We start from the raw sequence: 15533 nt of genomic DNA, 5'->3' as shown, positions 1-15533 counted from the left end.
ACAGGATGAGACTGAAAATGAATTTCTAGAGGTCCTATCAAGAAACTCAAAAAAAAGGAAAAAGATTTCACCAATCAAAAATAATACCCCTTCCCATGATCCAACATTCCCCTCACAAAACCTTTGAATTTACTTAAAAATCACTCCAGATACCCCCTTTGAGATAAAAAAGATAGCTCTCTTGAGGGTTGCAATCTTTAAAATGTTAAAATCAATGTTTTCATTAAACCTTAACCGTGATGGATCTCTGCTAATAGCCCTTCAAGATTCTAAATCAGCAGATATATTACAGAATTCAAAATCTCTTCTTAACATACCAATAAAATCTGTTCTCTGGACCCCAAACCAAAACCCAACTAAAATAGTAGTGTATAACATCCCTCCAGAAATTCCTATTCAGGATCTAAAAGAAGGACTCTTTGACAGAACTGGTAACCCAATCCCAGTAGCTGATGTAACCCAATTGGGTAAACCAGATGCCAATGGCCAAAAGTTAAGCAAGTCTTTCTTATTCACACTAAGAGAAGAAAAAAATAACCTGGATCAGATATTCCTATTTGGACAAAGGAAACCCCACAAGCCCTACAAGCCAAAACCCATCCAATGCCAAAAATGTCTAAGACTAGGACACACAAAAAACCCATGCAGTGAAACATTACATGAATGCAATTCTTGTAAAAACTCCCACCCCACTGGAATGATAAATTGTAAAAACAATCAGCCAAAATGTATCAACTGCAATGGTCCCCACGATTCTAATAATATAACTTTATGCCCTGTATATAAAAAACGAGCACTAACACTCCAAATAGCAACAGAAAAAAACATACCTTACCCTTTTGCAGCAATGGAAGCAAATGCAGCTCAATCACACCTGACCAAAAACTTTATGAAACCACCCAACCCTCTCACCCACAGACTAACCATTCTACCAAAAGCATCAAGCACCCCCAATAAGACTCCTTCCTCAAAGCAACCAAGCTCACATTCCTCTAAGAGAGATTCACCCTGGACAAACCTTCTAGCCTCTACAAGTAATGATAGAAGATCAGAATGGCCACCTCTCCCAACTAGAAATGAATCAGAAGTATTAACGGGTATTAATCAAATTATCAACAAAAAGCCAGATGAAAATCCAAATGAATTAACACCTAACATGTGCCTATTTATACTAAATTCTAATGCAGTACAGTCAATTAACCTAAAACAACCACAAAAAGCAAAAATAATAAGCGAATTGGCAAAATTGTACCTACCCAATCACATGCATATCCAAGCAAAAAAAGATCTTGCTCTGCTCCTAGCAAAGCTAAAGATTGATACACAGCAAAATGAAAATTAAAACAACAAAGCAGCATATTTCAATACTTCAGTGGAATGTAAGATCACTTTCAGAAAATAAGTTAAATGAACTTTTATCTTTTATGAATATAAATTCCATTGATATTGCTTGCCTTCAAGAAACCCATTTGACTAATAACCAACAAACAAAGTTTCCAGGATATACTATCCTGAGAAAGGATAGGTCTTCACAGAGAAAAGGAGGTGGCGTAGCTATAATTTTAAATAATAATATTAAATTTTGCGGTATTAATTTCCCAGATTTTTCAAATGATGTTGATGTTATTGGTATCAATGTCTGGATAAATAATACAAAAACATACATATTAAGTCTTTATAACCCTAATGGCCAGACTACAGATGCCATGGATTTTTTCACTTATATTACTAATTCTAATATGCTAAAAAACATAATCATCTGCGGGGATTTTAATGCCCACAGTCTTCTGTGGGGGGATAAGCCAGCAAATAAAGCTGGTAAGCTTATTGAAAGATTGATTTCAAATAATGCCGATTTAGTAATTGCTACCCCTCCTAATCTAAATACATATTTTAACCCCAAAAGTGGCAAATTCTCAACTATTGACCTACAAATTGTTTCAATAAATATACTAAATAAAATTTATATTAAGAAAATTGAAAATCTATGCACTGACCATTTTGCAATAGTATCCTCTTTAAATGAACCAGCCAACATTCTCCCACATATCCCTAAATATGTCAACACCAAAGCAAATTGGACCATGTTTAGAAATAAGCTTAATGAAGAAGTCCTAAGTTTAACCCAGAAATCTCATAACTCAGTTGTAACTGCTGACACGTGTGCTGAAGCTATGACATCAATATTAACAAATTCAGCTAATCAAGCTATCCCCAGAACTTCACCTAGGAAAACCATCCCTAAACACACCCCTAAAGCATGGTGGACAAAAGATTGCCAAATTATGTGGAGAATAAAAAATGCAACTAGGAGAGCATACCTAAGAAAACCATCCCCTGCCACATATTTAAGTAAATTACAAGCAGAGGCTAACCTCAAGAGAACAATAACTAATGCCAAATATAATTATTGGAATAATTTTGCAAATAATCTTTCCAGAGAAACATCTGAGCCAAGAATACATAGACTTATAAGCAAAATCTGTGGGAAAAAAACATCCTCCAACCCTCTTATGTATGAACTAATACATGAGAATTCCCACTATGATAATGACATTGATAAGACAAAATTATTTGCCTCCCTTTTCTCAAAAAAGCTAACATCAAAAAACAAAAATATCACCACACAAATCATGACAAATCCTATTACCAGCCCCGACCAGGTTCAGAATATATAAACCATCCCTTCTCAATACATGAATTGAATAATGCAATACAGCAGATCAAGGCCAATGCTACAAGTAGCTATGATAATATACACCCTATATGGATAAAGAATCTTACCCCTTTGTACAAACAGGAGCTCCTAAATTGCTATAACCATGCATGGGCTACATCCACATTCCCTAATAACTGGAAATGTTCATCTCTCATACCAATTTTAAAGAAAAACAAACCTAAACATGACCCTCAGTCATTTAGACCCATAATGATTACCCCAGTGCTGGGAAAATTAATGGATAAAATGATTTACCATCGGCTGCTTTGGTTTGTTGAGAAGAATAATCTGATACCTCATACTCAAACTGGCTTCAGGAAACACCATTCATCAACAGATGCTTTCATAGTGTTAACAAATGCAATAAATGACTCCCTATCAAAAAATAATGTCTTAACTGCTGCATTCCTAGATTTTGAAGGAGCTTATGATAATGTTGACCACCAGATTCTCTTAGTTAAACTTACAAACCTTGGACTACCCCCCAAACTTGTATCCTTCATAAAATCCTTTATAGAAAACCGAAGTTTCATTGTTTGTGTAGGTTCAGCCTCTTCACCCAAAACTTCAATAACCAAAGGCCTTCCACAGGGTGCAGTCCTGAGCTGCCTCCTATTTTCACTTTTTTGTGGGACATGAACCTCCCACATACCAATCTACAGTACGCTGACGATCTGGTATTATGGGCAACTGGCAATACCTTCGAGATTGCGCATTCAAAGTTGCAAAATGCACTTTTCCAATTTGAAAAGTTCTCCCAAAAGTCCATTTTACCTACTGCACCCACAAAGTCAAAAATTATCCAACCACCATAAGCGAAATCATTATGATGCTAGGCTAACATTAAATGGAATACTTATCCCAGAGGATAACCAAATTAATTATCTAGGGCTCATACTTGACCAAAAACTAAATTTCCACCTCCACATCACAAATACAATAAAAAAGTGCTATAGAAAAATAAGAATAATTAAAAGGCTACTAGCCACACCTTGGGGCTGTAATGAGAAAACACTACTCCAATTTTAGAAATCATATATAAGACCCCATATTGATTGTGGCCTCATAGTTTATGGTGCTTGTGCTAAGACCCACATGCAAAAAATCGAAACGACGCAAAATGATATAATTCGTCTTATATTTGGTCTTAGGAAACCAACAAAAACTAAGTTTCTGCTTACTGAGAGTGGACTATCACCAATAAATGAAAGAGGAAGATCTCTACTAATTAAGTACCTTACAAAAATTGAAGCCAATGATTCTCATACCCTGCATAACTGGTTAAGAAATCCATCTATGTTTAGAGGCGTTGCAAATGAATATGCAAATATCCAGAAGAAGTTCCCAGTGCCAGTAAAATCTATTGCACCAACATTCCCCCGAACCCCCCTTGGAGTTGGTCAACCCCCATAATAAAGACTGACTTCTCAAAGTGGACCAAAGAACTTACCCCCATCTCTTTTATTCAGAAAAATTTTGCCGAGCTAAATAATGTTGCTTATAAAAACCATTTCCAAATTTTTGTAGATGGGTCCAAAATGAACGAGAAAGTGGCAAGCGGAGCATTCTTCCCAACCCATAATATCGCTTTAGGAGAGAGATTACAAGATAATTCATCTGTAATGTCTGCCGAGCTAAATGCCATAATCATGGCATTAGATTTCCTCATGGTTAATGAATATATGAAAGTTAATATTAAAAATATTATAATATATTCTGACTCTTTGTCAAGCCTTGAGCTTCTTTCGTCAGCTTCTCAAAATAAGATGGATATTGACACATTTCTTTGTCTTAGGATTATTGATATTTTTGCTTCAAAATGTATTTTAACTCATATACAGTATATTCCAAGCCACTCGGGTATAATAGGTAACCATAAGGCAGATGAAGTAGCAAAAAATGCTTTAAATATTGACCAGCCAAGTGGGAGACCAATCCCCATTAGAGATATTTACCGCTGGAGACTTACAGAGGTACTAATAAATAATAAGAATCCTACCCTATCACCTTTCCCAAGTAAGCACCTTTCCAAGATTTATCATAGAATTCGGTCAGGTTCAAATGGGCTAAACTTTCAGGCATTTTCATATCAGATCCCTAATTCGATTGGCGAAGTCCCCTCATCCCCCCTTTGCAGGTCATGTAATTTTAAGAATGAAACAATAGATCACTGCCTATTTGAATGTAATATGCTGACGTCTGCACAGTATACCCTGCGATGTAAAATGTTAGAATGCTTCAAACACCACAAAATTCCACTAGCAGCCAAGAGTCTTACTGACCATACTCTCTCGCAGAGCACAGAGATCAATATATACTCTCTTATAATTGAACTGCTGGTATCAAAAGATATACTTCAAGAAATCTGAGCAGATACAAATCCTATAAGACAAACCAGCTCCATAGCTCTGTCGATCTCACAGAGTGAGCCAAAAGGAAAAGGGCTAAATAGTATCGACTGAAAAGCCCGTCTGCTGAATAAGAAGAAGAAGAAGAATAGCAAAATTTTATCGATCCACAAAAAGGAGCTATCATTCATTTTAAAAACCGCAAAAGGGATCAAACCAAACTGATTTCTGAAAAAAATGGTTTTAATCGTTTTCAATTTCAGGTATTTTTCTGGGCGCAAGGTGACCATTTTAGCCTAACGACGTCAGAATAACATTGAGCACAAATTCTTAGTACCAATTGATTTAGAGCTGTCTTGTTCATGTTGAATCTTCTAAGGATATGATTTGCCCAATGGACTATCATTTGAAGAACGAGAAAAGCGTAACAAAAAAAAATTAATATTTAGATTTTAACCTCCCTCCCCGAATAAAAACATTAGGAAAGGGGCACTTCTTTTTTTAAATTACAATTCTCGTAGCATGACAGTACTAGCATTAGACTTAAAAGCAACAAGCCGAGACTGAGGGAGTGAACCGTTTCCGTTTAGAAGAGTATCCCACTGGATATTATGTTAAAACGAATATAAATTAGATTTTACTGAATTTTTTTCCAAATGAAAAGAGCGTCATTAAAGCTTAACAAACATAAACTTTACTATATTTGCAACAGATATAGGTAATCGGCAAATCCAGGTAACATATTTCTGAATTGCCTTAAAAAAACTGAATTGAAAATTTTGAAAACTGCCAATGCAGTGTGATAATTTTTTTTACTTTTAATCAAACTATTTAACAATCAGAACACTGTAGTACTGTGTTCTTGAAGTATTGTAAGGGAAAAAGTAAATTTTAGCACAAAGAGGGGGCATGAGAGGGCAGTAGTCTCTTTCATACACAGGATAATTTCTATTTATTTAACTTTTATTGTTGCTCGTAATTTAAATTTGAAACAACTGTTGCAACTTTTTTTTAATTATTATAAAAGACAGCCAAATGAAAAACAAAACAAGGTATGTTAAAAAAAAGAAATTACATTAACAAAAAAGCAAATTCAAAAGCAAACAAGATAATAGTTTTTCCAATGTAGGCCTATATAATTTAAAATTACAAAGACTGACCTAATCTGATTGGACATTGGGTTATCAACTCTATAAATAATGGTATGCGCCAGGGAGAGAGGAGGGCTTAAATAGGCTCGAAGACGGTAAATCCGCCCACACCAGCGATAATAAAAGTGCATTTAAAGCACCACTTGAGTTACTTATCTGACAAAACTTAATTCCCCTGACGTCATTCACCATCGATAAAAGCTTATATTACTCGGCGATCTATCAGTTTAGGTAGTTTTCAAACAATTATGATGATTAAGAATACCAATGTTTACCAGAAGCAATCTAATCTTGTCATTGGTAAAGAGCATATGCTAATTAAACCAATATAGCAAAACTTCCCCTTTGCTGACCCTATTATTTTAAGAGTTACATATTCTAAGTGATATGTTAAGTGCATATACAACTAATCATTAGGAAAGTAGTGCAAGCCTAGTACCCACTCTAAATGTTAAAATTATCATGTTGATCATAGATACAGCAACTTCAAGTGCTATCAATACCTATCCAATCTATTACATGGTACTACCCACCCCCATGTAGGTTGTGATTGCATTACTGTGCCTGGAGTACCAAAATAAGTAATGTTGCTTATCAGGAAGTTGATTTAACCAGAATGAAATACACTACAAATGTTAGGCTGCACATTTCATTTTGATAAAATGTACTGAGTGTAGGCCTATGTGATATTAACGCTTGCCAAATCTGTTTTGAGCAGCCCCCCCCCACCTCCTTGTGGTCAATGATACCAAGATTGTGTCTGGAATAGTAAGTATGGATGAAGATGCTTATCTAGAAATTATCTCAGCCATGCTGAAACACACCCTAAAGTTATATCTACTGTACTGACTATAGATTTGATATAGCTACACAGAAAGATATAGAAAACATTACCAAGAGAATTCCAATTTTTCCAATTTGCTTTTCTCCAGATTCTTCTTTATTCCTTGGTTTATTCTTCCCCAACAACTGTTTAAATTCTTCTATATGGGCATCTAATTCATCCTTAAGGACTGCATCAGATGATAGAACTACTTTATTTGAAATAATTGACCACAGGAGTTTATTAGACCTTAAAATAAAAGTGAAAATAATAACTATAAGTGCATACAGGTCCATCCCTTAAAGAATGGATCAGGAACTTTTTAATAGGTATGGGATAAAACCAATTAGAAGCACCTTTTGCAGTACCCGTCCATGAGGGAAGGGATTTGAGTCCTGGAGTCACTGGTTATTTGATTTGGAACAGAGGTAAGCCTTTAGCATCTTCCCAAGGAAAATTATTTTGAGCTTAAATTTGCTAAATGTAAGGGTAGACTAACCTAAGGAGAGTTTGCCATCTATGAGGCAACACTTAAACATAAAAAACAGCCTACTGTACCAAATCTGTCAAAAACTGATACAGGAGTAACTGTCAATGCATCCAAGTATGCTAGGGCTTTCAATAATTTTTTTCACTAGTTTTACTAATGAACATAGTAACAACTCAAACACGCCTACTACCATTTTTAGCCCACATGGTATGAAAAATCCTAACTCCTTTGTCCTTGCTCCTTGCACAGGACAGGAAGTTTCTTCTCTTGAATCTGAAGAATTCTAAGGAAGAAGATATTATGTGCCTCTGTAATAATGTACCGATGGCTGCAGTTTTGGTACTTGCTCCCCTGCTTACCGTTACTTTTTATCTCTCTTTGTCAAGACACATATTCTCATTCATCTTCAAAACTGCTAAGGTAATCACACTGTTTAAAAAAAAGACAAGAGTCTAATTAGCAACTGTAGACCTATATCTATCCTACCAGTCATTTCAACAGTCCTTGGGTGCTTAGTCTATGATTGTCTTTATAAGTTTCTCAAAATGAATGAATGTCTTTCCAATCATCAATATAGTTTTTGTAGAGGTTTGAGCACTAATTATGCCTTAAGTGATTTAACAAAGTTCATTAGAACACACATTGATGACGGTTTGCTTGTTGTTGGCCAATTCATGGACTCAATTCTGCATTAACGATCTTGTAAACTTTGTAATCTCTGGTGACAATACTAATATATTTTATAGTTGCTGAATCTGCCTCTGCATTGAAAACTAAAACAAATGAGTTGCTTTAAAATGTTACCATTTTATGGGTACTGAATACCCATAAAAGTTTGTCCATTCTCTTCCAGAATAATTGCAAGATAACCTAACAGAATCTTATTTTTTTTTTAATTAATAATATAAAACTTCCTGAGAAAGAGATGACAAAATTCCTTGGTATCTTGAATCTAGCCTCACTTTCAAATAGCATGTCAGTTATCTCACTTCTGTTCTCTCTCACCAAAATCTATCCCCTACAAAGCTAATAGCTTTCTTCACTATAAGACTCTAATAATGATGTATAATGCTTTTATTCTACCATATATTAATTACTGTTACAATGTTGGGGTAGTACAAGCATTTCTAATCTAAAATCATAAGAAATAGCACAGGGTAAAGCCATTAAAGCTACTTTCAGGGTTCCACAAAGGTATTTTACCTCTGATCTGTATACCACTACTTGATTGACTGAAGTTGCAAGTCTGATTAAGCTAAGTGGTCCATCAAAGAGTTTTGCCTGATAGCCTCTCTTGCTTTTCCACTCCTTGTCATCTGTGAACCCTGGACATCCCCTCCACTCAAACCAATTTCTCCAACCCTGCCAGAACACCAGCTTTACTTGTTAATCCCCAATCTTCACTTTCATAATGCTTCGGAATTCCCTTTCCAAAACTTTAAAAAATCTCGAGTGCTTCTTGTTCCTTAAAATGAAATCCTGACGACATTTTGAAATTGTACTATGTTAATTTTCAAATTTATTTTGATTTAGGGTCTCCACAATTTATTCACTGGGTTTGTCTTCTTGTGTTTTTATTATACCTTCTTTATTTCAAATTTTCAAACAATAAATATCATATTTAATTCAATTTAATACAGTTCTTTGAGAGCTTCTTATCGCTTGAGATATAAATCCTTATAAAAAATTGAAATTTCACTCCCATATTAATTTTCAAATTTGATTTAGTGTCTCTATGATTTATTAATTGTGTTTGTTCACTTATTTTACATTACTGTCTTTATTTTCACCTCTTTTTTTATTTACTTGCTCTGTCTGCTTGTTTGTTGGCTATTTAAAAAAAATTATCTTCTTTGTTTTGTTTTTTTTTCCTCAAACAATCCATGCTTTTGAGTCAAAGCTAAGTAACTGAGCATATATATTTTTTTAATGAATAAAATGATTATTTGATTGAAAGGGTGGAAGAATAAGTTTGAAAATTAATATTAAAGAAACTAGGTTGCAAAGACTAGGTGAATAAGTGAAGCTGAAAAGATGAGATTGGATATCAAGAAGATTGTTCAAGTGGACAGCTTTACCTACCTAGATAGTATTGTCAGTAAGGATGGTGAGTACAAGGAAGATGTTAAAAGATGAATAGCCAAGTCCCAGGTTGTTTTTCATAGTTGAAAAAAAGTTTAGAAGAATAGAAAGATAAGTCAGTAAACCAAGATTAGAATATTTGAAGCTACAGTGACAATAGTGGTCAAGTATGGTTCTGAAGCATGGGCATTCTGAAAGATGAAGGATTTGCAATATGATATCCAGAAAAATTACCTAAGGGTTGATTTGAGTATCTAACTGACTGACTTTATCTCAAGTAGTAGGCTAAACTGTACAAAAAATTTGATTGACCGTGCTTTCAAGGGCTATTATAAGAGAGAAGATTCCTGCAGATGAAGGATGAAAGATTGTCCTTGTAAACCAAATGTCTAGGGCCAAACAAAGAGCAGGTTGTCCCCAAATGGGGTGAGAGGATGTTGTATGGAAAGATCTAAGGGAAATGGGAGCTACCGGGCAGGGTGGTAAGAGGGAGGCTTTCAACAAATTAGGATGGAAGATAAGTATCTGCAGCTATTTTGTCCTTGTGCAGATTGGCACTACAGTGAGTTGTGAGCAGTAGTAGCAGGGGCTAACCCAGCAATATATTTCAGGGGGAGATGGATAAATTGGCTAATGGATAGTAGCACAGATTAAAAAGAATAAACAACATTTTTAGAATATAAGGTACATTCCTTATTGAGATAACACTGTAAAAATGCAATTATATAAAAAAAATCAAGCAACCTTTTTATTGTGGGCTAGTTCATTCAAAATGTCTTTTACATTAACTAGAACATCTCTGTGTATGGATAATAAGTCCAATCCATGAAGCCATTCCTGACCTGAAGCATTTCTGGGATAAGATTTCACTCTTCTAAGGGTAGACATAAAATGCTTACATGTACCTGTAGTGACAGAAATCATTGCATCAATCTTAAATAATCTATGTAGAGTAGGGAAAATTTTCTTATCAAATTCTTTTAAGCATTTTATGAAATATTTTGGTGTTACATTTCTCAACTTTATCCACATTCTCGTCCATAAAACTAACTCAGCTTGCAGGCTTCCCCTATAGCTGTCTGCATCAAGATACCAAAAATTAGTCAGAGCATCCAATATATCCTTTGCTTTTTATTTGTGAAGGGAAATAAAGTGCTGGGGAAATAGGTATTACAGTGACTAAAAAATCTAAGGCTAAGTTTAAGGAGTGACTTGCAGAGTGAACATATGGTGCATGGGGAAAACATTCACAGACCACAGGAGCACAGCCTTGAAACTGACCACTCATATAATCACTGAATATAAAAACCAGACTTCCAGCCTTACAGCAGAGCTATTGGCAATAAAAGAGACTTAAAAGGTCAAAAATATTAATCTAATGGCTTGCAAAAGAGTAGTATTGCTCTAAGACTCCAGAGGCACCCTTCAGCTCATTGATTCAGCAGACCAACTAGCTAGTAGCTCCTTGTACAATCCAATCAACTCAAATTTGAGAGCCCAGTACTTCAGAGACATACTCAGAAGAAGAGTTCCTTCAAATACAAAAATGCCCATTCTATCCTTACTTCCATCAAGGGCAAATAAAATTCTTTATCATGAAATCAAGAGCAACTCTTTGATCTTGAGGAAAGAAGCTTTAATTGGCATAAACAAGCCAATCCATATTGTAGGCTTTGTAGCTCTATTCCAGAATCCTTGAACCATATATTTTTGAATGCTAGTGTATTCATCAGGAAGTAATCAATGTTAAGAGAATCTTCAGCAAGGCAAACCTCTTGCCTGACATCAATGTGTTGCTGCTCTCAAGCCTACCAGCTGACACTGAAAGATGGCTATACAAAAGTAATTTTAATTTCCTTAAAAAAATAATGTCTGCAAGTAGATCACAGAGATGGTAGCAAGACTTATTCCCATCAGCACAAGCAGTTTAAAAATTGTTGTGAAGCCTAAAGGAGACCAAAGTAGACTCCAGAAGGCTTGGTATTCCAAGAAGAAGAAGAAGCTCCATCATAGCCTTGGCCCCTTATGTATTTTATATTGATTTCCATTTCACCTAAGGTTTCTATCAACCAACTGTTTCTTTTTCAAAAAGTATATAATAGTCGATTCACATTTTGACATGATGGATGATTAATTAACAAACAGGGGTTTAGAGTTGTATATAAACACTGAAAAAGCACATGTGTGATTTAAATGAAGTTCAACAATCTTAGGAGCCCACGGTTATAACAGCACATAGTTATAATAACAACTGCATTTTCATAAAACAAATATTATTGTGTGGAGATCATCACACTTCACCTACTTTGCTGCATGCCTATTTTATTAAAGCTTATAGTGAATTTGGTCAGTTTTTAAGACAGTTTAGTTTTAAATTTTATTTAGGCCATAAAAATAATAAAACATACAATTTTTATCTCCATCACAATAAGATTTGCAGCATGTATTATCCTTTCATATCAGTCAATATCTGTAAAAATGTAAAAACTTCCCAAATTCCAGGAGGGTGTATCCCTGTTACCCCCCTCCCCCTGAGTAGTAGGCTAGTAGTCAATCAAGTATGCAAGAAACAGAGACAAAGTATATAATAGTCGATTCACATTTTGACATGATGGATGACTAATTAACAAACAGGGGTTTAGAGTTGTATATAAACACTGAAAAAGCACATGTGTGATTTAAATGAAGTTCAACAATCTTAGGAGCCCAAGGTTATAACAGCACATAGTTATAATAACAACTGCATTTTCATAAAACAAATATTATTGTGTGGAGATCATCACACTTCACCTACTTTGCTGCATGCCTATTTTATTAAAGCTTATAGTGAATTTGGTCAGTTTTTAAGACAGTTTAGTTTTAAATTTTATTTAGGCCATAAAATAATAAAACATACAATTTTTATCCCCATCACAATAAGATCTGCAGCACATATTATCCTTTCATATCAGTCAATATCTATAAAAATGTAAAAACTTCCCAAATTTCAGGGGGGTGTATCCCTGTTACCCCCTCCCCCTGAGTAGTAGGCTAGTAGTCAATCAAGTATGCAAGAAACGGAGAGACATATTATTATGACTATAAAAAGGAACAGCAAAAGTAAGACGTAATGGAAACACAAAAATTATAGGCTACGTGGAAAGAGCCTAGGCCACAATAAGGAGTCTAATGGCAGCCTAGCCTATTACTTTTATTTTACTAAGATGTTTCCTTCTAAAGATTAAAAAATTTAACCATATAAATAAATAAAGCTTACATGGTAAAAGGGTAGTTTTAGGCTAACGTCGTGCTCTGGCACTTATATAAAGGCCGGTAAGGTAGACTAAAATTTTAAATATATTCGGTTTTCAAAATGAGGCGCTAATTTAGCGCCATCTGTGTTTCAAATAAAGATGTGGTGCAATCTTTAATTTCGCCACTGCGCCTTCTGGAAAGAAATCAATTAAAATAGCTTAGGATTTTTCTGGAGTTTTAGTAGAATAAAGAAAATTCCTCTCAATTTAGCAATTGAATTTTCTCTCAATTCAACTGCAAAAAAGTTTATAGGCAAGGTTCAAGCTCTTTATCACCTTTTCAGATCAATAATTAGAGTAAACAAACATCTTCTGGAAAAACCAATGTTAATAGACTATTTAAAGTAGGCTAGTGTGAGCTGCAGTGGAAATGAAAAAGTTACTATTAGAACGTTGGAAAGTTGTTATACTAGAAAAAGAAAATTTTCAGTGAGAATCCAAGGCCAAATGTATCCTGCAGAAAGGTATTACCTAGCAAATAAGAAATGTTAACCCCCTTCTTATTTCTAAGTCTTAGTAATTTGCCTACTTGACAGGCCTACACATATTAGACCTTTGACAAACAGCATTATACCTTAATTTTTAGTTTTCAGTTTCTTCTTTCCTGGTATTACCTTTTAAAATGCAATTCCTGATATTCAAACAAAATTTCAAGTCATAGGCTATCAATGTGTTTTTTTCCAAATTTAGGAAATGTGTTTACAGATCTTTGAAACCTCATAAATTGGGATTGAGCAAAGTTATGAAGCTGGAAAAACTTTTCTTGTACATCATTTAAGCAGAAGATCTATTTAGCAAGGTTTCACTTTTATAACTCAAAAATTATTAAAGGTCATCAATGATGGGTACACTGTAGTAGTAGGAGTAGGGGTAAATATTGAGTAATGTACATAAATTACCTATAATTAAAGTGAACATTCCACTTGATATCTTTTATGCTTTTTTCTTAATATGATAGGTTCATCATTTTTGGTGCAACCTAACCTTTTGGTAAATATTTTGCAGTTCATATTATTTACTTAAAAATAAAGTGAGCATGCCACTTAATACCTTTTTTATGCTCTTTAAGGGTATAATAATCACTTTTATTGCTAATTCAAATTTAAGCCCTTTTTGAACCCTTGAAATGACCAAAAAGTTTCTAGCTTTTGGTTATAGAAAAGGCTTGAAAAATTGGTTTCAAACTTAATATTTAATTAGGTTACAAATCCTTTTTTTGTGAACTAGCAGTTCTTACATAGCCTAACAAAATAAGAAGAAAACATGGCAGATATGTTTTGATTTTTTTTTTTTTTTCAACTTAATCTTAAAAGACCAATGTTTGTAAATAGAAAAACTTCCACAAAATGGATTTTAATAAAGCAGTAAGTTTGAAACAAATGTTGTAACTCATTTTTACATCAAAAAAATATAGAATAAAATTATTATTTTTAAGGGTCCTAAAATGGCTCAAAATTGAATTTGCAAGAAAAGTGATAAATAAAATTCAGAAAGAGCATAAAAGATGGCATCTAGTGGTATCTGAACTGCCAATATTTACCAACCTTTCTAACCTTACACAAATATATATTCCATATTACATATTCCCCATGCATATATTAATTCTCAAATTTGTCTCTGTTAATTCAGTTTATGCATAAACCGGTTAACAAGGGTAATGTTAACAAAGATATACAAGCAGTATCTAAAATAAGAGAAAAAGTATCATTTTTGGGGGGTCTGTAAAGGGCTTAAAATTGAATTTGTGCCAAGACAATTAGCCTATTATATTTGAAAAGAGTACAAAAAAGGCATGAAGTTGTAAGTTCACTCTATTTGTTGGTCTTTTATATGAATCATTCAATATTTACAGAGGTAAATACTTCAAAGTACCTTCATTGGACATACTTTAGTCTGTATATCCATTCCTGGAAGTTTCATTTTCCTGACCTAACCTCTTTCATAGATGGCAAAAATTAGCTCATCTAGAATTTTACCAATCTTTCAATCAACCTACTAATTAGATAGCAAAAGAATAACATACCTTTATAATCACATATTTTATCCTGAATCCAAATAGATCATTCTTTCATGATAGAAATGAAATTTACCACCACCCTCCTTCCCCCTAATATGTAAACATATAGACTACCCTCAGTTGTATACATGCAGAGAATTATATTTCAGTCTCTTTTCTTTCAATTGATTTAACAGTCCATCCAAAAAATGGAAAGTTGATTCCATACATGTAATTCAGTATCTAGCCTCTGCATTATACATAGGGTGTGGGGCTAAAATTCAATTCTAGTGCAAATACATGCTATATTTTGATCCAGTGTGTCATTCTGATTCTAAAAATATGTTTTTCTCTTAGCCATCTAATTAGTGATTTAATCAGGAGATTTATCTGAACTTCTACAAGGTTCATTCAACATCTGATAATATATATATTTTCATACAAGTTATCTGCAATGATGTTGAATATATCATATGATGACTTTTTTTATGTTCTTTACAAATTCAATAAGTACTTTAGGAGCAAATTTCATTTTCACCTTTTAAATAAGCCTAAAGAACTCAAAACAGCTTGTAGTAACCAAAAGTTGAAAACAAGTTTTTAGAAAAAAATTGTCTTGTTAGAAAACAGA

At 34.0% G+C, this 15533-nt stretch overlaps 1 protein-coding gene across 1 annotated transcript in view; it reads right to left on the bottom strand.

Moving 5' to 3' along the window:
- Positions 1-12976, bottom strand: part of LOC136041826 (nucleoporin NUP188-like) — a gene marked incomplete in the record, with an annotated part of 179580 nt that extends 166604 nt beyond the window's left edge. Inside the window, 2 exon segments of the mRNA XM_065726603.1 lie at positions 7113-7290; positions 12870-12976. Of these exon segments, the coding sequence (XP_065582675.1) occupies positions 7113-7290; positions 12870-12871 (180 nt within the window).
- Between the last annotated feature and the right edge of the window lie 2557 nt (positions 12977-15533).

Source organism: Artemia franciscana, unplaced genomic scaffold (assembly GCF_032884065.1).
Source record: "Artemia franciscana unplaced genomic scaffold, ASM3288406v1 PGA_scaffold_39, whole genome shotgun sequence".
NCBI classification, from domain to species: Eukaryota; Metazoa; Arthropoda; class Branchiopoda; order Anostraca; family Artemiidae; genus Artemia; species Artemia franciscana.
This window is presented reverse-complemented; position numbering and strand designations above follow the sequence as displayed.